The 26056-nt window shown below is 46.0% G+C and overlaps 1 protein-coding gene across 1 annotated transcript in view; it reads right to left on the bottom strand.

Moving 5' to 3' along the window:
- Positions 1-3059: 3059 nt before the first annotated feature.
- HGSNAT (heparan-alpha-glucosaminide N-acetyltransferase) overlaps positions 3060-26056 on the bottom strand; it is a 39582-nt gene continuing 16585 nt past the window's right edge. Inside the window, exons 7-16 of the mRNA XM_060247856.1 lie at positions 24348-24378; positions 22155-22315; positions 13420-13535; positions 10143-10267; positions 9436-9562; positions 5548-5634; positions 4953-5030; positions 4541-4611; positions 4334-4446; positions 3060-3498 (exon numbers count right to left, since the gene is read on the bottom strand). Of these exons, the coding sequence (XP_060103839.1) occupies positions 3317-3498; positions 4334-4446; positions 4541-4611; positions 4953-5030; positions 5548-5634; positions 9436-9562; positions 10143-10267; positions 13420-13535; positions 22155-22315; positions 24348-24378 (1091 nt within the window). The 3' untranslated portion in view covers positions 3060-3316. The remainder of the gene's footprint in view (positions 3499-4333; positions 4447-4540; positions 4612-4952; positions 5031-5547; positions 5635-9435; positions 9563-10142; positions 10268-13419; positions 13536-22154; positions 22316-24347; positions 24379-26056) is intronic.

Raw genomic sequence — 26056 nt, 5'->3', positions numbered from 1 at the left:
CTCCAGCCACCCTGGGTTGTCCACTACTTGATTTGCCCTTTTTCAAGGTGTGCAGAGGTTAGGAGTGATGGACGCTAATCTGGGGAACTCTGTTCAGTTCCCTACTTCTCCCCCACGTGTCTGCTACTGGATGACTTTGGGCCAGTCACAGTTCTCTCAGAACTCTCCCAGCCCAAAACAGAAACCTACCTTGCCATAAAAAGAACTAGAGTTTCAGGCTGCCACACAATTTTAAGATCTCCTGGCTGTAGTACACACAATGCTATACAATAATAATCCAACAGAACAAAAAGTGGGAAATACCAGATAATAGATCAGGGGTAGGGAACCCTTTTTCTGCCAAGGGCCGTATGGATATTTATAACATCATTCACGGGCCATAAAAATTATCAACTTAAAAAAGAGTGCTCTGCTGAGGGAGAATGATTCAGGCCAGCAAATAATTGTTTTTCTATTTGAAGTCATGTGGGGAGAGCCTAATCTGGCGCACACACCCACCCACCCAGCCCGCCACCCTAGGCAAATGCATAGGTCCAGGACTTTTTTGTAGAAAAAGCCCAGCAGGAACTCAGTCTCATATTAGACCACATCCCCTAATATTAGCATATTAGGTCACACACTCATTAGCATATTGGGCCACACCATCTGGGATAATCAAGTGCAAACTGAACTGTGACAGTAACTTTTCCAGGCCCTGCAGCAATTCTGGCCGGCCGGCCAGGCCCCAGGGAGGCTGCTGCACAGTGCATCTGGGCCCTGTGATCCCTGCCTGGCCCTGGGGAGGCTGCCACACGGCTTGGTTCAGTCCAGCAATCCCCAAGGGCCACTCCAAGTGACCTACGGCCCTCGGGATGGAGGTTCCCCACCCCTGTGACAGATGAATATTTTTAATACAAAGTCATGTTTCACTGTGCAGACTTTGTTGGGGAATCTACAAAAAACACTTTATTTCTGATACAGACAATAGAAAGGAAAGGTCCACTGTGCAAGCACCAGTCGTTTCCGACTCTGGGGTGACGTTGCTTTCACAACATTTTCACAGCAGACTTTTTATGGGATGGTTTGCCATTGCCTTCCCCAGTCATCTACACTTTCCTCCCAGCAAGCTGGGGACTCATTTTAGTGACCTCGGAACATAAGAGAAGCCATGTTGGATCAGGCCAATGGCCCATCCAGTCCAACACTCTGTCACACAGTGGCCAAAAAAAATTATATATATATATAATTTATATAAATCATATATATATATATACACACACACACACTGGCTAATAGCCACTGATGTACCTCTGCTCCATATTTTTATCTAACCCCCTTTTGAAGCTGGCTATGCTTGTAGCCGCCGCCACCTCCTATGGCAGTGAATTCCACATGTTAATCACCCTTTGGGTGAAGAAGTACTTCCTTTTATCCGTTTTAACCCGACTGCTCAGCAATTTCATCAAATGCCCACGAGTTCTTGTATTGTGAGAAAGGGAGAAAAGTACTTTCTCTATTTTCTCCATCCCATGCATTATCTTGTAAACCTCTATCATGTCACCCCGCAGTAGATGTTTCTCCAAGCTAAAGAGCCCCAAGCATTTTAACTTTTCTTCATAGGGAAAGTGTTCCAACCCTCTAATCATTCTAGTTGCCCTTTTCTGCACTTTTTCCAATGCTATAATATCCTTTTTGAGGTGCGGTGACCAGAATTGTACATAGTATTCCAAATGAGACCGCACCATCGATTTATACAGGGGCATTATGATACTGGCTGATTTGTTTTCAATTCCCTTCCTAATAATTCCCAGCATGGCGTTGGCCTTTTTTATTGCAATTGCACACTGTCTTGACATTTTCAGTGAGTTATCTACCACGACCCCAAGATCTCTCTTGGTCAGTCTCTGCCAGTTCACACCCCATCAACTTGTATTTGTAGCTGGGATACTTTGCACTTGGCCACACTAAACCTCATCTGCCATGTTGATGCCCACTCACCCAGCCTCAACAGATCCCTTTGGAGTGCCTCACAATCCTCTGGTTCTCACCACCTTGAACAAGTTAGTGTCATCTGCAAACTTGGCCACTTCACTGCTTACTCCCAACTCCAATGGAAAGCTGAGTCAACCTCGAGCCAGCTACCTGAAAACCCAGCTTCCACTGGGGATCGAACTCTGATTGTGAGCAGAGCTTAGCACTGCAGCTTTAACACTTTGCACCACGGGGCTCTTATAGACAGTAGAAAGACCCCCTTAATAAGCCATTCCAAAATTAAAAGCAATATTGAAAAGCCAGGATCAGAATTAATTACAAAAACTCTGACCTGGGACATCCAAACTTGCTCAGCTAATTGCTGCATGTACAAAACGTTCCTCACTGTAAATGATCCAATTGCTGTGGATAGTTCCCAGCACCAGCTGAATGTTCTGGTCAGTGTATACTTCATACACATTCCCATGGTCTTACTTTATGCCCAGAGCATTTTTCCCTTTTTGTTGCGTTGGTGCATTGCTGGCTGCAGCTGTTTGCCTTCCTTATATGATAATCAGCTGCACTTTTGTTTCAAAGGTCTGTGGTTGCCGCAGCCTTCACCCCCCCCCCTCCGGGCGCACTGGGCACGCCTGGGCACTGCATTCCTGCCCAGCAGCAGAAACCTGGAGCCTGCTTCACAGCAGCTGATGCCAGCATAAAAATGTTGCTCGTGTTTAAGGTGCTCCTAGACTCCTGAGGGCTTTTGTTTTAACCACAACCATCTCCCAGTAATCCTGGGCCAGGGAAAGCCTCTCTCTCTCATTGGTGGCCAAGTGGAGATGAGGGTATGAAGGGGAAGCAGCTGCTCGGGTGTTGGGCAGAAAGGCCAGCTCCCTGTGGCCCCATCGACAAGTTCATGGTGAGGGGTTGCAGGAAGACAAAGGGCCCGAAAGGAGGCTAAAGCCAGGCCTGGCTGAGGAGAGTTCTGGAGGGAGCTGAGTAGCACTGGCTGTGGCAGCCACTCGCCTGCGGGGCCTCTTGGAACACCCAGCTGCAGTTCGGATGCTTTTCAAAATCACCATCCAGACATACAACAAAGAACAAATTACTTTTCTGCCTAGAAGCTGTTTGGCATCTTTATTTAAAAATGCAGCAATATATCAAATATATGTAGGACATTTGAAAAAGGCATTAATAAATGGCACATCAGTCAACAAATAGGAAACTATCAATATACAGTTAAAGGTTATTTGGAATGTAAACCAAACACACGATCCCTTTTTCCAAAAAAACAGCAAGTCAGTGTGGTGGGTGGAGATGATGCTTCAGCATGTCTGCTGTTCCTTTGCCTTTCCCGGCTGCTCCATCAGATCTTCCAGAATATCCTCTTCCGGTAGAGGACATAGGAGATGACGACCCACAGAGAAGTGGCCGTGAGGTTCTGAGCCAGGTGCTCGCTGTGGGACTGCGCATCCCGCATCTTCCACTTGAATGGAAAGTAGTCTTCAAATATCTCATGGCCGACGTAAATGAGAATTGAGTTCATGCCTTGAAAGACAAAAGAGACGTATCAGAAAGGCCATTCCATGCCACCCAATAGGACCGAGGCTAGAAGTACAGGAAGACAGATCAGCCCGTGCAGAGAAGCAGCCTCAGGCTAACCGCCACCTACTCCCTGCCCCCACCACTGGAGGGAGGGGGTGGGGGGGCTTCTTAACACTATTTGCATCGCATTCCCCCTTGTGCGAGACTTCCTGGGATTCTTCCAGGCCACAGCAGAGATGGGCATGAAAGAACGGCTGCTTCTAGTTGGCAGTGCTTCACAAATCTTCTTCCAGCCAGCTGCCACCAGCCTCCTCCCATATCTTTTCCTTGTGGCTTGTCATGATGCAGAGCCAAACCGGTCACCACGCAGAAGACAAGGGAACTGACGCTTGCTATTTTTACAAGAGAAATGAACGCAGCACTTGGCGCTGCTGATCTGCTTGGCTGGCCCCTCTCTTTGCAGGGAGACAAATGACCCTGGGGAAGGGAATTTCAGCTCCTCTTCTGAGGCATTTGCTGTTCCTTGCCCTTGTCACGTGGGCCATGGATGTGGCCACAGGCTCCAGGCAATCGCTGGACCACTGGGGCGTGAGCACCTCTCAGACAAGCCACTCTTCTGTGAGGCTGAGGGGAAACATCTGCATGAATGTGAGAAACCAGGCATTGATCCACTTCCCAAACTAATGCACCTATGACCACTGGTTTGGAAACTAGCCAAGAGTATCAGTGGTAAAAAACGGAATTGCCCCTGCATTTTTCAAGGGGAGAATCCCAAGCAAGAACTGAACAGCCTCCCCTCTCCACTTGATGGCCTTCTGCCAGCTTCAAGGACACTCACCAAGGAAGAAGAAGGGAACCCCTGACCACACCTGCTTGACATCCACCAGGCAGTAGATCAGCAGCAGCAGGAGGAAGGCAAAGCTGCTCAAGGTGGTCACATAGGAGAGCGACCTGCAGGGACAGTTTAGCAAGGGGGGCTCAGCAAGAGGCCCAGGCAGACGGGCCAGAGAAACAGCAGGCTTTTGGCGGGGGGGGGGGCACTCACCATAAGTTTTTGTTCACAGGAATAATGCCTTCCTCTGTCGAGCATTTGGTCAAGACAGCAGAAATGGCCCCCTGCAAAAAAGAGGCATCAGAGCATCCTTTTGCTCTTGTGTGTGTGTGTGTGTGGGGGGGTGTCGAAGCCCTTCAGGCCGCCAGCCTCAGCCATCGGCCTGGGAGCAGACAGCCTCCTCCTCCTCCTCTGCCTACCATCCAGGCAGGCTCTGGCTGGGACCGCCCCCCCCCCAAGTAACCCAACAGGAAGGCCACACCAGCAGCACAATCCCAACCAGGTCAACTCACCGGGGCTTACACCCAGGAAAGTGTTCTTGGGATTGCTCTGCAAACGATGGTTTTTGTGATCAAGGAATTCACAACTAAGCTAAAGATTCACCAGGGTAATCTTTGCGACTTACCATTATTACACTCCACACACAAAAGCGGAGCATTATCTGTCGGTGCTGGTCTTTGTAAAACAAGAGAATTTTCCCTGCCTTAAAAGTAAAAGTGGGAAATTAGAAGCATCAGAAGCAGCCCACCTACAAGGGACTGAAAGGGGATATGACTGAAGATGCTCCAGCCCAAGAGCTTGCTGCAAGCCTCTCTGACGGGGAGGTATCGACTGATGCCTGTCCAAGCAGCCGTGTGGTTCAGAAGAGCAAAGCGGTGCCCATGCAGAACCTTCAGTCCCCTTTCTTTGCCAGGGTCACTCTCTTTTGGACAGTCAGCTTCCCTCTGTACTCTCAGAGGTGTACTGGGGTTTACTGGTCCTCCCGCAACAGCACAGATGGATATCCTGTCTGCCCTAGAAAAGGGGTAACCAGGACTCCAGGGGAAGAAGCTGGGTGCCTTCCCTGCAAAGTGGGTGTTAAAAGCCCTGTTTAAAGGTACAGCAAGTGCCCTAACATTCGAAGACTAGCCTTTCTTTCTACAGTAACGTGACCTGCCTGTTGTTCCCAGGTGGAAATTACCCTTTTCTGCCTGCACAGATCAAAAGGAGATGGATGGTACCTGAAGTCCCAGAAAGGCCAGGATGACAGAATTGATGGTTCCCAAAATCCCTTCAGGGTCAAAGGGCATTGTTGTCATGTACACCACCTAGAAACAAGGAAGAGGACATTATGAAAGTTCACCTGAGTTTGAATCTCCTTTCCTACCTTCCCTTTCCAATGGGCTACTTTACAATTTCCTGCTCCCACTAGTCTGTCCGCCGGGCCAACTGCAGTTAAGCTTGAGAGACAGTTTTGGTTCAGGGGTTACATCTACCTGCAACCCCCTCTGGGGAGACCACAGGCCACACTTCAGACATGATGCCAACCTTGTGGTTACTATTAGGGGGATGTTTGGATACACCTACGCTGAAAATATACCCCCCCCCCCAAAAAAAAATGCTTTTATCAGTATTTTTCAGATACAGTTGGCATCCCAAATATATCCAGGATTTTTTCAGAAAACTGAAGAAGAAAAATGATCTTTCAAAATCCCAGAAATATTTGGGAATTCCCAGAAAGATCAGGAACCCACATTTGCAGGCTGTCTTCTTTCCATCAGATTTCTTTTCTGCTCTCTGCTTTGAGCAGTTGAGAAGTCAGGACAGTGTGCATTTGCAATAAAAAAGGCCAACGCCATGCTGGGAATTATTAGGAAGGGAATTGAAAACAAATCAGCCAGTATCATAATGCCTCTGTATAAATCGATGGTGCGGTCTCATTTGGAGTACTGTGTGCAGTTCTGGTCGCCGCACCTCAAAAAGGATATTATAGCATTGGAGAAAGTCCAGAAAAGGGCAACTAGAATGATTAAAGGGCTGGAACACTTTCCCTATGAAGAAAGGCTGAAACGCTTGGGACTCTTTAGCTTGGAGAAACGTCGACTGCGAGGTGACATGATAGAGGTTTACAAGATAATGCATGGGATGGAGAAAGTAGAGAAAGAGGTACTTTTCTCCCTTTCTCACAATACAAGAACTCGTGGGCATTTGATGAAATTGCTGAGCAGACAGGTTAAAACGGATAAAAGGAAGTACTTCTTCACCCAAAGGGTGATTAACATGTGGAATTCACTGCCACAGGAGGTGGGGGCGGCCACAAGCATGGCCACTTTCAAGAGGGGTTTAGATGAAAATATGGAGCAGAGGTCCATCAGTGGCTATTAGCCACAGTGTGTGTGTGTGTGTATATATATATATATATATAATTTTGGCCACTGTGTGACACAGAGTGTTGGACTGGATGGGCCATTGGCCTGATCCAACATGGCTTCTCTTATGTTCTTATGTTCTTAAGAAGTGAATAAAGCCTCTTCATTGTTTCTGTAAGCATCATTGTAGAGGCACTCAAGAGACCTGAACTCCCTGCCCCCCCACCCCAAGACCTGAGGGCATGTTGACTGACACCCAGGGCCCTCATTTCCCCACTGATGACTTCTCAAAAGATTTGGAAACTTTCATCCACAGAAAACTAAAATAAAACTCAACTAGTGTAGATGATTGGGGAAGGCAATGGCAAACCATCCCGTAAAAAAGTCTGCCATGAAAACGTGAAAGCAACGTCACCCCAGAGTCGAAAACGACTGGTACTTGCACCTTTAATTTAAAAAAAAAAATTAAAGTTGTGTTTTTGGGGGGTAAAAGAGCAAGGCAATGTACATAGACTTCAAATATTAGGGGTGTGTATAAATGAAAAGCTGAACCAGACTTTGCTGCTTCCCAGTCAGTTCTGCTCTTCTGAATTTCACTCAGGGTAGGCAGATAATGAGGAGGTCCCCACAACATAAGAACATAAGAGAAGCCATGTTGGATCAGGCCAATGGCCCATTCAGTCCAACACTCTGTATCACACAGTGGCCACTATATATATAAACACACACTCACACACTGTGGCTAATAGCCACTGATGGACCTCTGCTCCATATTTTTATCCAACCCCCTCTTGAAGCTGGCTATGATAAGAAAACAAAAGCTGTTACTGGCAAGATCGTTGCTCAAGCTGTCTATGTTGCAGAATGGGGGGCTCTGGAAAAGCCTCCTTAAAGTTTTGCTGGATCTTCCCAGGGCTACCCCAGCTGCATTGCTATGTGCAAAGACAAGTGCCCAGAAACCCAAGCCCATTAGTTCCTTCAAGGCAAGAGCCCAGATGTGGCTCTCACCAGCCTGCAGGAAGTTACAGAATGCAGCGAAGAACCAGCCTCTCAAGCAAGGACAATAGAAAAGGCTGTCAGAAAGCACCAGGCTAAGCTGCGCAACCATCTCTTCTAGGAAAAGCAGTTTACAGCCATCACAACGTCCTTTCACAGGGAATCCCACAATATGATTACTTGTTGAGTGAAGGAGTGTATTCTTGAACCTGATGCCTGTCAATCTCATTGAGTACCCCAAATTATGGGAAATTCATATTCTGAGTAGCACAAAGGGTGAAACTTTTCATCCGCTGGTTCTTCTGGCCTGTCTTCTGCTGGTGAAAATATCTGCATTCTTGACTGTACAATCCATGAGCTGGAAGGATCCTTCTAGGCCGTCCAGTCCAGCCACCCGCTCAGTGCAGGAAACCCAAAGCAAGAGCCTTTTCCTCCGGCCTCTAGTCCTCACACAAGAAGGCAGCTGGTTCCACTGTCAAAATGCTTTTACAAGCCTGACAACCTTAGCGGTCCACCATGACATGGTGTGGAATTGTTTTCTGCGGCCCCAAAAGGTATGACCTGAACCAATGGGTTGAAATCCAATCCAAAGAGTTTCCAGCTCAACATTAGGAAGAACTTCCTGACCATTAGAGCGGTTCCTCAGTGGAACAGGCTTCCTTGGGAGGTGGTGGGCTCTCCTTCCTTGGAGGTTTTTAAACAGAGGCTAGATGGCCATCTGACAGCAACGAAGATCCTGTGAATTTTTAGGGAGGTGTTAGTGAATGTCCTGCATTGTGCAGGAGGGTGGACTAGATGGCCCTGCATTGTGCAGGGGGGTGGACTAGAGTTGGCCCCTTCCAATTCTATGAGTCTATGATTCTAAGAAGATATTGAAGAAGCAATTGGATTCAGGGGCGAAAAATCTACTGTCCATCCTTGGACCAAAAGAAGCCAGGTTGCGTATGACACGAACCAGGGCTTTCTCGGTGGCAGCGCCAGAACTCTGGAATGCTCTGGAACGCCATAAGGGCCCTGCGGGATCTGCCTACATTCCGCAGGGCCTGTAAGACCGAATTGTTTCGACAAGCCTTCGATATCTAACTGAGAGAGAGCTGCCACTGGGCGTCATATAGAGCACCAAGTAGAGAACTGGTGGTCCCCACCGAATTCTCAGAATCGCCTACATTGTACTGTATCAACACAGCACCATGAAATGGTTTTAAATAATTTAAATATGTAATTATGTTTTATATGTCTTATTGGTTTTAATGGTAGTAATGTAATGTTGTGAGCCGCCCTGAGACCGCTTGCGGAGAGGGCGGGATATAAGCGTAATGTAATAAATAAATAAATTTACATCCCACCCTATACTCTGAATCTCAGAGTGGCTCACAATTTCCTTTACCTTCTCCACCCCCCCACCCGCCCACAACAGACACCCTGTGAGGTGGGTGGGGCTGAGAGGACTCTCACAGCAGCTGTCCTTTCAAGGACAACCTCTGCCAGAGCTATGGCTGACCCAAGGCCATTCCAGCAGCTGCAAGTGGAGGGGTGGGGAATCAAACCCCATTTTCCCAGATAAGAGTCAAAAGGCTTAACCACTACACCAAACTGGCTCTCACTACACCAAACTGGAAGGCACCACCTGGTCTCGTATTCACTTCCAAATAATTCTAAACAAGTTATTTTGCCATCCAGCACAATTAATAACACTTATCTAGAGAATAAAGAACTCCCCAAGTTCATATCTGAGAAAGTCTGACAGGTTTCCAGAAAGCTTACGCTAGAAGAGGGGTGTTGATAGATGTGTTTCTCTCCTAGGAGCAAACGGTCAATGTAGCCGGCCGCTCCTCCGGTGCAGTTGGGATATTTCCCATGGTCACTGATGCCTCCAGCCCCAAGGTAACCTCTAGAAGGAAGACAAGAAGGGAGCCAGGTTGGCAGACCTGACCGACTCCAGAGAAGTCCAGGGCCTCCATGTTGCAATGACCACATGGCTGCAGGAGGCTCTGAGAGGCCTTAGCCCAGCCGAGGGAACTGGGCTTAGAGCTGAGGTTCCCCACCTTTGGTCCCCCAACCCCCAGCAAGGAACCTTCATCCCCAAAAAGCCCACTTTCCCCAAGGAGGACATTTGTATGTGTACAGGCATCCTGTCACTACGCTCATTCTTCACAAGAAGCTTTAAGGCCAAAAAACTACTGCAGAAGCATAATAGCTCATCCCTGGCAGGCAGGCAGGCAGGCAGCCCCCGCCAGAGATCCCAGCTGGTGTGCCAAAAGGCTGCAGGTGGAGGGGGGGAAGAGGGCATGGCCTCTCACTGTTGCAGGCGACCATGGAGACTGAATGACAACGATTCTCCGTCGCTGCTATGGCAGCTGCCTCCCACCTAGATGGCTTTCTGGGTCGTACCAGCTCAGAACCACTCAGTATTGGGAACGGACCCAGTGAAAAAACAAATGGCATGAAAGTGAGCCTAATGGGCCACTCACGTGGGGCACCCAGGTACGTTTAGCAGGAAGGTTAAGCACAGCCAGACTGCTTCGAGCCCCATCATGAAGAGCCACTGGGGCCAGGAGGCCAGCAGATCCCGGACAGCTGAGCATGAGGCTTCCTGCTGAGACAGAGAAGGGGAAACGTGGGCAAGAAAGAAAGCCAGACTGAGCCAGGTATCCATCCACCCTCCTGAGATATCTAAATTCCCGCAGCTTAATGAAGTATTTCTTCACTCTGAATATCAAAAATCGTTTCAACAAGCTTCAAATTCATTCTCAGGAAATCCCACCTGAGAAGCCTGAGGGCTTGGTGTCATTGGGATTGGCTTTGGAACTGGTTGTGACCCTGAGCGTTCTTCTTCTTCCTATTCCTCGTTTCCCGTGCTAAAAGGATGCTTGTAAACTTTGTCTTTTTAATAAATACTTTAAATTGTTGAAGCTGGGAGTGGTCCTCTGCACCTCACAGACCCCCACTGTTTGAAAAGGAGTTCCAGGGAGGGGGGTGGCTTTTCTGCCAGAGGTGCACAAAGCACCACTAACTTTAATGCTGGACTAGACGGGCCTGGGTCTGACTGAGCAGAGCTTCTCTCAAGTTTGAATACCTGCTGCGTGGTACATTGACAGGCTGGGGCAAGAGCTGAGATTCCAATATAATCTCAGGACTTTTGGGGGTCGTTTTTGACTTGCTGGGTAATTTATTTGATGATATTAGTTCCTTTATAACACAAACCTGTCTCTTTAAAGCAGGATGTCAGTTTTTCTAATAGAGTGTATATTAGAAACTAGGGGATCAGGCCCATAATGCAAATAAATACAGCAGGCTCTAGAAAGAGGCTCTGGGCAAGTGCCCCAGCCTTGGGCACTCAGGGTCAATTTACTATGGTGTCATAGCATGACAACGATCATGCAGACACTGAAGTGTGTTGTTGCTACCTTTTCCTGTTTCGCATCAGCATCTGCTTGTGATCTGGGGGTTGTGTTATGATATACCATAGATGATGTGCTTCAAGGTGGGCACTATCTGTAGGGGAACTGATCTGAATTCGATTTTCCATCTCCTCTCCCTCCCTGTAGCCTCTACCTAGCAAAAGTACAGTCTTTCTCCACAGTGGGGACCAAAGCAGGAGGGAAGCAACCTCAGCAGGATATAATGACACAGAGTCCACCCTGCAAAGCAGCTGTTTTCTCCAGGGGAACTGATCTCTGCCATCTGGAGAACAATTGTAATTCTGAGTGAACTCCAGTCTTCACCTGGAGATTGGCAACACTGATTCCCCAGGGTGAAATGGCTGGTTTGGAAGGTGAAGTCTATGGCATTCTACCTGTCTGAGGTCTCATCCTTCCTCAAACCCCACCCTCTCCAGGCTCCACCCCTCAAATCTCCAGGAATTTCCCAACCTGGAGTTGGCAACTCTCTCTCCTTTCCAGCCAACCATCAACCTAACTGACTTCAGCCTTCTATCTCCTCCCCCCTCCCTGCAGCCTCTACAGTCTTTTTCCACAATGAGCACTAAAGCAGCTTACATCAGTCTCCTCTCCCCCTTTTGATCTCACAACAACCCTGTGAGGTAGATTAGACTGAAAGTCTGTGAATGGTCCAAAATCCCCCAGTCAGCTTCCAAAGCAAGAACTTGGGTCTAGCAGACCCTGCTCTGAAGCCCTAACAGCTACACCACACTGGCTGTCATGGGAGGCTGCTGCTGAACAGGAGCAAGCAGCCAGGCCTAGCGAAGTCAAGCCAGTTAAATGGCATCAAGTCATACAGAGAGTCAAGCGTGATATTTCTGATTATTGAATTAGTATGTGTTTTGTGCTCATACCTCCCCCCTCCCTCCCCTCTTTCCCTCTTTTCTGAATAAAGACTCTCTTCAAAGTTCCCCCCACCTGTTAATTCTCAAGGATGCAGGATATGCAAGTAATTTTACTATTGTAAAGCAAAATGTTCCCATACATATCAGCAAGCCAGGAATGTGTGGGAAACAGGAGATGTAGTACCCAAATGAATAGCTGATAGTATGCTTTGAACTCTCTATGCAATTCATATCTGTATGTTATGCTTTTGAAGTTATCTGAACCTTGTCTTTGAAGTAGCCTAAGATGCTATGATGTATCACTTCCAAGGTATCGTTCCTTGGAGCAAGTATTGGATCATCAATAAAACGAGTCTTTTATTTAAACAATAGCTCGATTATTCGAAATACCGATGCTTGACACAGGGGGTGCTGCCAGGCCTAAGGTAGACAACCTCAAGGTGGAACCCTAAGATCTCCTGGTATCACAACTTATCTCCAGACAACAGATCTCTCTCCCCCTGGAGAAAATAACTATTTTGGAGGCATTATATTTAGCAGATGCCTCTCCCCTCCTCAAACTCTGGCTTCCTCAGACTCCACCACAGAATCTCCAGGAATTGGCTGGAGCTGGCAACCCTAGTCAGGACTGGTCCCAATGAGTTCTCCCTCAAAAGTCAAAATAGGCCTGTAAAGGGCCTCCCCCCCCACCTCTTATTGACAAAACCAAGCTTGGAATAGTATGGTTGCCTAGCAACAGCCACTGGCGGAAAATGGAGCGCTCAGCAGAATGGACCAATAGAATGCAAAGGCAGCTTCCCCAGTGGCCCAATCCTCATCTGTCCTGGGGCTGAAGGGTGGGGTTGCTCTCAGGAATTTGAGCAACACGCAGCTCAGTCAATGGGAGAGTAGGTGAGTCATTGGCAGGACTTTTTATGGGGTGGTTTGCCATTGCCTTCCCCAGTCATCTACACTTTCCCCCCAGGAAGCTAGGTACTCGGAAGGATGGAGGGCTGAGTCAACCTGGAGCTGGCTACCTGAACCCAGCTTCCACCGGGATCGAACTCAGGTCATGAGCAGAGCTCAGTACTGCAGCTTTACCACTCTGCACCACGGGGCTTTATATATATATATATAGGATATATAAAAATATTTCACGTCAAGGTCTTCTAAGTATTATGGTGGGGTAAGGGAAGCCCTCACCCAGCCACAGCAGGGCTTATGCAGGAGGGTGCTTGGTTCAGCTTTCCTAGGAGCACAGTGAAAATGCGAGAATAGACTTGACCAGAGACCTCCTCTTGCAAGGGCAGCTCCATACAACAGTCTCTGAAAAGCTATCACTGGCCTGCTTCCTAAGAAGAGGGGAGATTGCACTGGGCCCAGGCGGCTGAAAAGGACACAAAGGTTTGTACTGAGGGCAGTGACGGCAAGCAGAGCAGGCCACATCCTGGGCATCCCCAGCACTGAAGAAGCCCTTCACTCACCACGCTGGCACTGTCAGGCACAGGCTTGGCAAAGGCAAGTTCCAGCCCCGCAACCACCAGGTACGTGCAGCCCAGTCGCTGGAGCACCCCTGGGATTCGCAGGTTCTCCCAGGACACTGCAAGGGAGACAAAGACACAGGGCTGGATGCTTAGCCAAACACAACACTCCAGAGCAAACACCTGACTTCAACCACACGTTTTAAATCTGTGCTTTAATACTGTTTGACAAAATCACCACCTAGTCAGAGCTGGCAAAACTGAATCTCGAGACTTGCTCTAAGACCTCTGACCCACCAGTGCCAAAGTTAATGTCAGTACTAGAGTATAAATTGCCAAGATTTTCTTTTTTAAAATTCCAGGACTAACACTGGCTGACAATGACTCTGCCACCGAGGGCTACCTGGCTGGGACTCTTCTTAGCCACAAGGGCTCCTACATCATGCAGTCTCCAGTGGCCGAGTGGCAGATGAAGCTGAACAGAAGGAGTCTCATGGGATGGAGCGGAGCGACAGCCAGTCAACGTGTCCCCAAGCTCAAATGATTGGGGCTCTTCAGCTTGGAGAAACGTCGACTGAGGGGTAGCATGAGAGAGGTTGACAAGATTATGCATGGGATAGAGAAGGCAGAGAAAGAAGTCCTTTTCTCCATTTCTCACAATACGAGAACTTGTGGGCATTCAATGAAATTGCTCAGCAGTCGGGTTAAAATAGATAAAAGGAAGTCCTTCTTCACTCAAAGGGTGATTGACACATGGAATTCACTGCCACAGGAGGTGGTGAGGGCTACAAGTACAACTAGCTTCAAGAGGGGATTGGATGAGGGGGCGGAGCGTCGCGACTCAAATGGCGGACGCGAGATAGTTCGGCTCCTGCCTTCTCCTTCTCTAAATCGACTTCTACGCTGCGTGGTGAACTCCAATGTCCACTAAAAGCAAAGGGAAAACAGCGCGAACAAAGAAGAGACAAACAACCCAAAGTAAAAACCAGGTTTTGTCTTTCTTCTCACCAGAAACTCCTGCAAAGGTTGGTGGCCCGTTTTCGCGCGCTTCGGAAGGCTCAAAAATGGCGCCGAGCCCGACCTCTCCACAAACGGCTGAGGCTGCTAATCCTGCTGTTGCTGAGGTGCGCCCACTAAATACAGCAGATCTAGAGCTCCTGCGCCTAGATATACATAAGTACTTTAATGAAGCCATAGTGGACCACCTCAAGCCCATTAAAGACCAGATTAGCGTGCTGTCTGAAGACTTAAATACAACTGCAAGCATTGCTGAACGATCGGCTGAGCTAAGTCTGTCTCTTAAAGGGGAAGTAGCCACCATTAAAGATAATGAAAATAAAATGCAAACTAGATTGATCATTCTAGAAAATAAATGGAGAGCCTTGAATATTAAACTTAGAGGCTTTGATGAGGGCGTGGAAAGGAATAAAGATCTTTTAAACTTCGTTGCTGACTGGCTGCAAGAGAAACTCTCATTGCCAACTGAAATGGCGGCTAATATCACCAAAGTGCAGCGGTTGGGCTCAATGGCAGCACAGCGTCGTAACTTCACCCGTGACATCTTAGTCCAGTTTGCAAATAGCAGAATCAAGGACCTTGTTCTTCAGAAAGCTAGGAAAAGCGATGAAGTCATGCACAATGGCAAGAAGATCTTATTTCTACTGGACCTCTCACCGGAGACGCTAGAAAAAAGGAGAAAACTAAAGATCATAACCAACAAGCTCCATGCGAATGGCTTAAGATTCAGATGGAGCCCGGCCTCAGATCTTCTGATTTTCAAAAACGGTGCTTTCTACAAGGTGCATGATGCACAATCGGGAATAGCGTTACTGAATGCCCTATCTTTGGAGCACACGGTGGAAGAAGATGAAGAATTGCAAAAAAACTTTCAGACCCCTGAAGAACCGGTGGTGGACACAGAGACAGTTTAAAAATGAAGTGGCACGACTTGGCCCCTTTAGTACCTCCAGTACTTTGTCCAGTTGTCTCCTTAATAGACTTAACAACAACTCTGGCGTTGCAAGTAATATTGACTCTTAGAGGTTTTTATTAAGTTAAGCTAGTGCTGGTGCTAATGGAGGTGTGCAGTCTGCCTCATATATTTGGCCATGTCACTCCAAGACTATTGCTACAAGACATTCAATTTATTATTGTTCTAATTGTTGCCCTCTTGTGTAATTTATGCTTGTGCAGCTCTGTTGTTGAAATTCTAAGTTCCCTGGCTGCTGCAATTGCAATAGTTAAAGGCTCTTGCAAGAAGCCCTTCATCTTGATTTTGTTCATTGTGTTTGCAAGCGATAACTTATTTAGTTTATAGCAATGATAGATGGTCTTCACACAAGTATTGTTCTTACACCATAACTTAACTGTTTTAATAGTGCTGCTTATGCAACAGGGAAGCTTAGGTAAGCTTACTATACTAAAGCTCTATAGAGGATTGAGTTAACCTGGGCAAATGGTTATTGCAAAAGACTGGTTGGTTATATATGAAGCCTGGCTTATATACTTGCCACAGATATAAGGGCATAACGATTGCTTTATTTAAGCAGGTGGAAATGTATCCTTCCCCCCCTTTTTTTGACTTGCATGATACTGATTGGCAAATTGCTTAGTTAACACCTGTTTTTATTCATGTTTTGTATTTAGCTAGTTCTTGTTATTTATTCACTTCACATTTGGAAATGAACAAACTGCTTAATGGTGAGTACAAGCTGCAGACAGATTACACGCACTAAGTTGAACACTGTGCTACTGAAAAACCCATTTTTAGACTTGCAAGAGTTTTTTTTTTCTTAAAGGAGTTCTCACTGTTACATCACGTTAGAGAAGGAGGAGGTGTGGAAGATTATGTTTTTGTGTTAAAGGTTTAGCCCCCTTGAGAATATTAAGGGAGTTTCTGTTTAGGGAAACTTAAAGTTTGTTCCCTAGCTTCCTATTTATTAGGAACCAGTGAAACTTTACCCCGTGTTGGGTACGTAGGAGGTGCGTTTGAGTTTTGTTTTTTTCATTGAACTATTAGACTGTGTTGTGTGCTTGATAAGTGTTTTTTCTACCTTCTGTGTTAAACTTTTTTGCCTAACCCATATTCTCTGTTAAACTCATACTTCGTTACCTAATTGGTAAGTGCCAGAGTACGTAAATTCTATTGCTTAGGTGTTTGATTTTACCTATATTTCCTGTAGAGCATATCATTCAGCTTGGTGGCCTCCAAGTAGAGACTTTACGATGGCTAAGAATTTGAAACTGTTGACGTGGAACTGCAGGGGATTTAAAAACCCAATTAAGAGGACTCGAATCGCTAATACCTTAACTAAAGAAAGGCCGCACATAGTTTGCCTACAGGAAACACATGTTAAGAAAAACTCCCCTTTTGGCCTACATTCTAAATGGTTCAATCAAACCTTCCATGCACCTGGGTCATCTAAGGCAAGAGGGGTGGCAATCTTAATTTCTAAAGTGACAGCGTTTGATGTGCAGGACACAAAATTGGACTCTAAGGGCCGCTACATCTTTGTTAAGGGCACATTACATGGTAAACCTCTGACGATCGCCTCAGTATATGCTCCTAACAATGGGCAACTAACCTTTTTGAGGGAAACCTTTGCTGAACTAATTGATTTCAGATTAGGGGAAATCATTTTGGGAGGAGATCTCAATTATATCATGGATAAGGGACTAGACAGATCAGGAGCTAAAACTGGCCGTACTAAACCAACAGGTCTGAACAAACTATTATCATCCTCAAATTTAGTAGACATATGGAGATCTTTAAACCAAAAAGTACGTGACTATACCTACTTTTCTCAAGTCCACCACACCTACTCTAGAATCGATTACTTCTTAACGTCCCCTGCTCTCCTGACTTATGCTCAGAATACGGCAATTGGATCAAGGACCATCTCTGACCACTCGTGGGTATCGGTTGAGATATCTATGCAGGAATTAGACAATAGAGGCCCAACTTGGTCCTTGAATAAACTACTTCTGACCAAGGAGAGCATTTGCGAAGAAATAAATAAAAAAATTCTAGAATATTTCCACCATAATGATAACTGTGGAGTTTCCCGTCACATAGTCTGGGATGCCTTCAAGGCAGTCCTAAGGGGAGATCTTATCTCATTAACGTCCATATGTCACAAAAACAAATGTAAAGAGATTCAGGAAATTAAATCTAAAATTGTTGAACTTGAAGAAAAACATAAGAGATATGGAGGGAAAAAAACTTTAAAGAAATTGGTAATGGAGAGAAAGAAATTGGAGTTAATAGAGACCTCAGACATCCAAAAGAGAATGCTATACCTAAGACAGCGATACACTACTAGAACTTCGAAGTCCCTAAAATTGTTAAAACTTAGGATACAGCAAAGCAGAGCTAAAGCAATGATCCATTCAGTCAGAACAACCCAAGGAGAGACATGTATTCTACCTCAGGATATTGTCAAAGTCTTTCAAGAATACTATTCGTACAAGACTTCTATTAACAATAACTTAGACTTTAAAAAATACCTTGAGGAAATGAAATTCGACAAAAAGCTCTCGCATAGTGACAATGAGTTCTTAGACAGGTCTATCACTGAGCAAGAAATTTTGGAAACACTTAATTCAATCAAAAATAATAAAGCGGTTGGCAAGGATGGTTTTCCAATCGAATTTTATAAAAAATTTAGTCCTAGTTTATTAAAACCCCTAACTGCCACTTGCAACTTGGTAATGAAGGAGGGACTCATCCCTGAAACCTGGAAGGACTCCAAATTAATAGTAGTGCATAAGGAAGGCAAAGATAGGCAAGACCCTAGATCTTATAGGCCAATATCGCTCCTAAACCACGATTTTAAGATCTTTTCCTCAGTTCTAGCGCGAAGACTTAATAAAATAATTGAAAGATATATCCACCCGGATCAGTCAGGCTTTATCCCTGGTCGCACCATCTCAGGAAACATCAGGAGATCATTAAATTTAATACATTTTGGTAAAGTATCTCAAATTCCATCCCTTATTCTATCACTTGACGCCGAAAAGGCCTTTGATAGATTGGAGGTCCCCTACTTAAAGGCAGTCCTAGAACAAATGAATTTTGGTCATAATTTTATGAAATCAATTTCAGCCATCTATAATTCCCCAAAGACACAACTAAGCATTAACAACTTAAACTCAGAGGTTATTACCTTATCCAGAGGTACGAGGCAGGGCTGCCCACTCTCTCCAATTTTATTTGCTTTATCCCTCGAGCCGTTAGCTCATATGGTGCGAACTGATACTGAAATTGCAGGAATAACTGTAGATGGTACCCCCCATAAGATTGGCCTATTTGCTGATGATACAGTAGTATATCTCAGCAACCCAATATCATCACTGACTAAGCTAATGAATGTTTTAAATACCTTTGGAAAGTTTTCGGGATTTGCTATCAATATGTCCAAGTCGGAGATATTCCCGATTAATGTATCTCCACAGATACAACAAGAAATTATGCTTAATTTCCCCTTCAAATGGGTTAAAACAACATGGCGTCACCTGGGCGTGCACATCCCTATTGACCTGGCCAACTTATTTAATGTTAACTTCAAGCAATTATTTAAAACAACTAAAATTCAACTGAATTCATGGATAAAGCTTCAATTTAATTTGCTGGAAAAGATAGATCTGATAAAAACCTTTATTCTACCTAAATTTCTTTTTTTATTTCAGAATCTCCCAATTTCTATCCCTAAAACGGACATGTTAGCATGGCAAAAGAGTTTCTCATCGTTTCTGTGGTCGAACAAAAAACCTAGAATTGCATATCACTTACTTGCCAGACCTAAAGATAAAGGGGGTTTAGGGGCGCCGATTCTAGAAAAATATTACTTAGCAGCCCAGCTACGAAACATCTTACTATATTCTAATAAGAATTGCCCCTTACCCTGGCTACAAATTGAAGCTGCAAGTATTTCACCGATTAACCTTAATGAATTTGTTTGGATTAATGCAACAGAGAGGAGGAAAACCAAGATGAACAACCCCTTTTTACAGTGCTCCTTGGAGATCTGGGACAAATATAGAGCCCCAGTGACTCAACCCTCAACGCCTGTTATGGCCTTTCTGGGACAATCTTGGTTCCCCCCAGGCGTATTGACAACAAACTTTAAAATTTGGAGGCAAGCTACAATTCTTAGAATATCAGATATCAGCTCTAAAGGGAAAATACTCACTCAGAGCCAATTAGAAACTAAGTTTAAAACTGTAATCCCTTGGTACGAATATTACCAGCTACATGATGCTCTGCATAAAGTAATTCCTGTAATGTTAAATTCTAACCAATTAAATTCCTTTGAGAAATTAATATATAGGGAAAGCTCGAGTATGAGAGGACTAGTATCTAAATTGTATTGTCTGTTAAACCAAAAAAGCTGGTCACAAACCACATCCCAGCAAAATGCATGGGCCAAGGATTGTAAGACACAATGGTCAGATGAACAATGGAAGGCGATTTGGTCATCACCTATCTATAAATCTAGATGCTCTAATTTTAAATTGCTACAATATAAGCTGGTTTCAAGGTGGTATTTAACTCCACAAATATTGAGCTATGCCCATAAAAACACTAGTCCACTATGCTGGAAAGGCTGCGGCGCCATGGGCTCCTTTGTTCATTGCTGGTGGTCATGCCCCAAAGTGCAAGCATTTTGGAATGTCTTAATAACTACTATTGAAGCAATTGTAGGGGAAACCATCTCTCACACTCCAGAAACGATATTGTTAAATCTTGATTTGAGAAACAATTTCTCCAAGCTGAAGTCAGAACTTATTGCTTTATTATTATTAGCGGGTAAATTACTTCTTGCAAAGCACTGGAAGACAACTAAGATACCATCGTTAACTCTTTGGTTTCGCAAAGTATGGGATATCATAATTCAAGACAAAATTGCCTCCCAACTAAGTATTGCGGACAATCCTAAAACGGGTGCGCATTTTGTAGAGAAATGGTTTCCCTTTCTGGAATTTGTTAACAAGAGTGCCACTAAAAAATGCAAAATGCCAAAACAGTATTTGAATTTTATTATTTATTGATGGTCATTCACTTTAATTGTAAAACATGTACTTGGCAACTGGTTCCTGAGAAAGAAATGGGTTAGGTCCCCTTCCCCCACTACCCTCCCCTCCTTACCCCCCCCCCTTTTTTTTTTCTTTTTTTTCTCTCCCGCTTCTGTATCTATCAACATTAACACTCTGGAAGTGCGTATACATGTTGATTTTGTTTTTATAATTCTGTTTGTGTAATATATACTTAAATATTCAGTCTATATTTATGTTATATGTCTGAACTGTTTAATGTTGTTGCTATTATAAAATAATAAACTTTAAGTTTTAAAAAAAAAAGAGGGGATTGGATAAACATATGGAGCAGAGGTTCATCAGGGGCTATTAGCAACAAGGTGGAGATGGAACTGTCTGTCTGGGACAGTGATGCTCTGTATTCTTGGTGCTGGGGTGGGGGGCAACAGTGTGAGGGCTTCTAGGGTCTTGGCCCCACTGATGGACCTCCTGATGGCACCTGTTTTTTTTTTTTTTTGCCCCTGTGTGACACAGAGTGTTGGACTAGGTGGGCCATTGGCCTGATCCAACATGGCTTCTCTTAAGTTCTTATGTGGCAGAGTGTTGGACTGGATGGGCCATTGACCTGATCCAACATGGTTTCGCTTAAGTTCTTATGTGACACAGAGTGTTGGACTGGATGAGCCATTGGCCTGATCCAACAGGGCTTCTCTTATGTTCTTATGTGACACAGAGTGTTGGACTAGGTGGGCCAATGGCCTGATCCAACATGGTTTCTCTTAAGTTCTTATGTGACACAGAATGTTGGACTGGATGAGCCACTGGCCTGATCCAACATGGCTTCTCTTATGTTCTTATGTGACACAGAGTGTTGGACTGGATGAGCCATTGGCCTGATCCAACATGGCTTCTGTTATGTTCTTATGTGACACAGAGTGTTGGACTGGAGAGGCCATTGGCCTGATCCAACATGGCTTCTCTTATGTTCTTATGTGACACAGAGTGTTGGACTGGATGGGCCATTGGCCTGATCCAACATGGCTTCTCTTATGTTCTTATGTGACACAGAGCATTGGACTGGAGGGGCCATTGGCCTGATCCAACATGGCTTCTCTTATGTTCTTATGTGACACAGAGCATTGGACTGGAGGGGCCATTGGCCTGATCCAACATGGCTTCTGTTATGTTCTTATGTGACACAGAGTGTTGGACTAGGTGGGCCAATGGCCTGATCCAACAGGGCTTCTCTTATGTTTTTATAAGCGGAGGAAGGCTCAAAGCTTGGCATGGCTGCTGGAAAGGGAAAGCATTGAATAGGAAACTCCAGTTCTGCCACACCAAGAATAGGACAAAAAGAGAGCAACAGCCGAGATGCTTTGTGATGGCATATTCACCAGGGGGCTTCCCAAGGGGCCTGTGAGAATGCCAACTGGACCAACGCCTCGGCCTGTTTGCTTCCCAGCTCCTCAGTTCTTGTGCCTCAAGTCAGCACTGCCCCACGGGAAAGTCTGCACAGCCCCCTCCGAACTGCACTCTGGGATGTGGTGCTGTCGTTCCCACCATCCAAGGGCTGCCTGCCACACACACAGCACCGGGGGAAGAAACTCTTCTTCACAAGAGAGCCCCACGCCACAACAGTTGTATCAAAGTGGCAGGACCAGTCCTCAGACAACATGAAGTGAAACAGAACTCTCAGCACTTACAAGGCCCAAGGCAGTAATTTGGGTTCACAACCACAATCCCAATCAGGAACAGGAGGAAACTTCTCCAGAGGATTTTCAGCAGCAGCTGCCCCTTCGAACAGCCTCGCCTCAGCATGGAACTCAGCGACAGAGCCGTGGAGGTGCCCATGATGAACACGAACCTGCAGAGGCGAGAAGGGCAAGAACCAATCAAGGGCCCAGGCTTTCCCAGCAGATGGCTCTGACAGCACGGCAGTGCTTGGGAGGCAAGAGACAAAAAGGCAGGGCATAAACCTGGAGAGGGCATTTTCATGGACTTGCCCTAAGCCCTCCTGAGCACATCTTAGATTCAGCACCCGGGATCCACATGAGTGCATTTTGGTCCCTGTGCCTGAGGCCCATAGTGCTCTAGTTGGGGGAATCACACGTCAGGCTTGAAGGCTGCATGCAAATCTAACCGGACTGTGGCCCTTTAGTGGAAGGACATGCCAGCTGTTTTCTCTCAGGGAAGGAAGTCTGCCTCCGCCCCTTCCCGGCACTGCATTTGAGACGGACTACGCAGCTAACATTGTTCACCCTTCCTTTTCGAAGTGCAGTTTGATGGTTGGTTCTTGCCTTTAAAAAAAACTCACACAATGTGATTTTAAAGAACCAAAGCAGAGAAAGATGCTCTGTGACTTCAACTTTACAGCAGCTGCTATTTCCAAGTGCTCTGGAGGGGTAGAGGCTGGACTTATCACATTCACGCTCTTCGGGTGTGATGAGAAGCGGGTGAATTTTATGCTCAAGTTAGGTACAACTGCAAATTTTATCTCCTGGATTTTTATGACCAGGAAATATGATGTAGAGACTTTAAAACATCCACCAATACAAATCACAGATTTCAATACAGACACAGATTTCAAGATAACGGACATCTTGGTTGGGGTGGGGGGACAGTTAACAAATCACAGGATTTTTTTGTTCACAGTGATTGAGGATGTTATTTCCCTGAATCGAGGCCCTCTTCTGTCTTTTCATTCAGTTGTTTAAATCCTCTCATTCATTCCCTGGCTGTTTCTTATCAACTCTCATTTTGCCTCAAGGGAAGTGTGGATTGCACCTTCAGTTCTGTGACCTCTGTGGCGTTGGGTCCGATCCTTGCCTGCATCGCTGGTCCTTCCAGAGAGGCCACTAGCAGATCCCCTCCCCCCTCGTTCTAGCTATTCCATTTTTCTTTTCAGTCCCTGGTCCGGCATTTGTTTTCAATCCCCTTGGATCATCCTTTCTTCCTTGCAGGTGAGACCTGGTACTCTTTCTTGCTTCTCCTTTTCCAGTTGTTGTTTCAGGTGATTTAATATCAATTTTGATTCAGCCACGGACCCATCTTTTTAACTTTTATTTTTTCTTCGTAGCTCCTTTACCGTCTTGGTTATTCCTCTTCACCTGCCATACTGATTGCATTGTTTGAACTTCTCCTTCAATGATTTTTATGCTCTTTAGCATCCGATTACTTTTCTTGCCACCCATCTGCCCACTTGAGTGTGTTCCTGTCTTCTTCCACTGCTTCTCTCCGTCCAATGCATCAGCAGCCCCCAATCTCTCCTCTCCCGCCACTCAGAATTCTCTCTAGTAATCCTCTTCTCAACCTTAATTCACTCCGTTCCGTCGCTATCCTTGTTCTTCATGTCAGACTTCTCTTGTTTTCCCAGCTGACCATGTTTCTCTAGGGTTATTCTCAGCCTCACTGCCACCAGGGAAGAGACACAGCAGGTGCAAGAAAAAGCCAAACATTCCCACCAGGTGCAGCCACCCAAGCTTCATGCGCTCTTTCCCCAACATCTGTAGCACTTTGGGAAACACTGAAAAAAAGCGGATGGAAGCCCTGGAAGGTGACTAAATGCCCCATGATATGTGGAGAAGTAGAGAGGGGGGAACTGCTTCTCCACAACACAGAACCCAGGACAGATAACACCTGTGGAAATGGCCGGTGTCTGAAAACACAGCTCTGTTTGCAACTCTCAAGCTTTTGGTGCTTGCCAGGAGGAAAAAAGAAAGGGAGTTTGTCTTTCTACACTATGGGGCTGCAACAAGGCTTCTTTACAAGCTCCTTCTCCAATCTGTGTCTAGTTACCTAGGTTGGGTGTGTGTGTGTGTATAAAACAGTGGAAAACAACACCTGTGGTGAAATTGGGCAATTCCCAATTTTAAGACCAAACAGTTAGATGCACTTACCATGGAAAGACAAGATCAGCTACAGTGAGTCCTGCAAAAAAAGAAAAGAGGAGGTTGTTTAAATTTCATGTAATGGAACGGCCAATCAGTATCTTCTAAATCTGTTTTGTTAACATGTTATCAATGAGAAAACAGCATGCAGACACAAGCAGCAGCTGAGGCCCGACAGCCTTCTTTTCAGAGGGAGGAGAGGTTGGAGTGGAAAGAGGCAGGGGAAGAGAGTGCTTCATCCTTTCGCCACTATCCCTTCTCTGCACTATGTCTGAAGGGCAGCCTCCTCTGCATCCTGCCATACTGCCCCCCCCCCCCGGTGAAGATCCTCTTCCTGAGCCCATCTGCGGAGGGGAGGCAAGGAGCAACCAGAGACAGGACTTTTTCAGTGGTGGCCCCTGGCCTGTGCAATGCTCTTCCCCTTGAAGCTCAGCTGGTGCCACCCTTGCTGTCTTTTAGGTGCCAGGCCAACACATTTCTTTTTACCCAGGCTGTTTTTATGGTCTGCTTCTAGCCTCAACATCATTTAGGCTGCAAACTTATTCTGCACTTTTTCCCCCTTCACCCCCAGCTGCATTTTATGGTTGATGATATTTTAAAATGGTTTTATGACTCTGTTCTCATTTCACTTTGTGAGCTGCCTTGAGCAGGTCTCTTCAGAGGCAGGATATAAATTTCCTGCAATAAATGTGCAGCTGGTCAAGTCACGTGCCTGGCTTCCCCCCCAAAGGGCATCTGGAGTGCTGAAGGGGCAGCTCAGGGGAAGGGTCATTGACGGCCGGCCGTGTTTCCCAGGCAGCTGGTGGGTCAAGACCCAACAGTGAGTCAGAAAGCTTCTGGAAGTGGGTCGTGGGCCAGGCCCCCCCAAGGGCTCCCCCTGCCCTTTCTACAGTTCTCTTGTGCATGTTGGAAACCCAGATCTGACTTTAGAAATACAGTCTTCCATTAGTTGATACAAATACATATATATATGTATATTCATTGAATAGACACGCTGATCATGTCACATCCAATAGGGTGAATTTCTCAGAATTGGGGGGGAGGATTTGAGTGAGTGATGGAGAAGGAGAGGGTGGTCAAAGACTGGCATGTAACCAGTCAAAGGCTGCACATGGTTGAATGCCACTTGCTTGAGGTTCGTAGTTAAGGGCAGCTGTGTCCTTTGTGGTTTGCTGGTTTCTTAAAAACATTTCCTGGTAATGTAATGTAAAAGGTAATGCTGAACCATGGTTTGCCCAGAGCCCCCAGAACCCTCCAGCCAGTGTTGTGTGGGTCACCATATCCAGTGGGTCACCCTATTGGAAAGGCTGGCAACAGCTGGCTTAGAGCACAGAAGTCACCCTCCCCTCAGGGCTCCTCTGTTCAGCTTCCGCCCCAAGAAAGGGTTGCATAGATTTGCATGCAACATTCATTGAGCCCCAGCACTTCAGTCCCAGGGATTCTAGGCTGCTGCAGTCATCAAGTGCTGCTGGACTTTGTCAGAGGAGTGGGAAAGGGCTCCACGGAAGCTAAAGGAGGAGGCAATGGAAAGGCGCTGAGGCCTGATCCTGGATGCCTCGCTTTCCGTGGAGGCCCAGAGGCCACAGCTGCTGCCTGATCAGTCTTTGATCACCTTCAACTGGACAGGCAACTGGTTCCGTCTCTCTCCTCCTGCAACCTGGCAACAGTCTCCTCTAGGTTGGTCAACTTGCTCTCTGTGGGGCTACCCTTGAATCCGA

Source organism: Heteronotia binoei, chromosome 10 (assembly GCF_032191835.1).
Source record: "Heteronotia binoei isolate CCM8104 ecotype False Entrance Well chromosome 10, APGP_CSIRO_Hbin_v1, whole genome shotgun sequence".
Lineage (NCBI taxonomy): Eukaryota > Metazoa > Chordata > Lepidosauria > Squamata > Gekkonidae > Heteronotia > Heteronotia binoei.
Note: the sequence above shows the minus strand (reverse complement) of the source record. Positions and strands in the feature narration are given on the sequence as shown.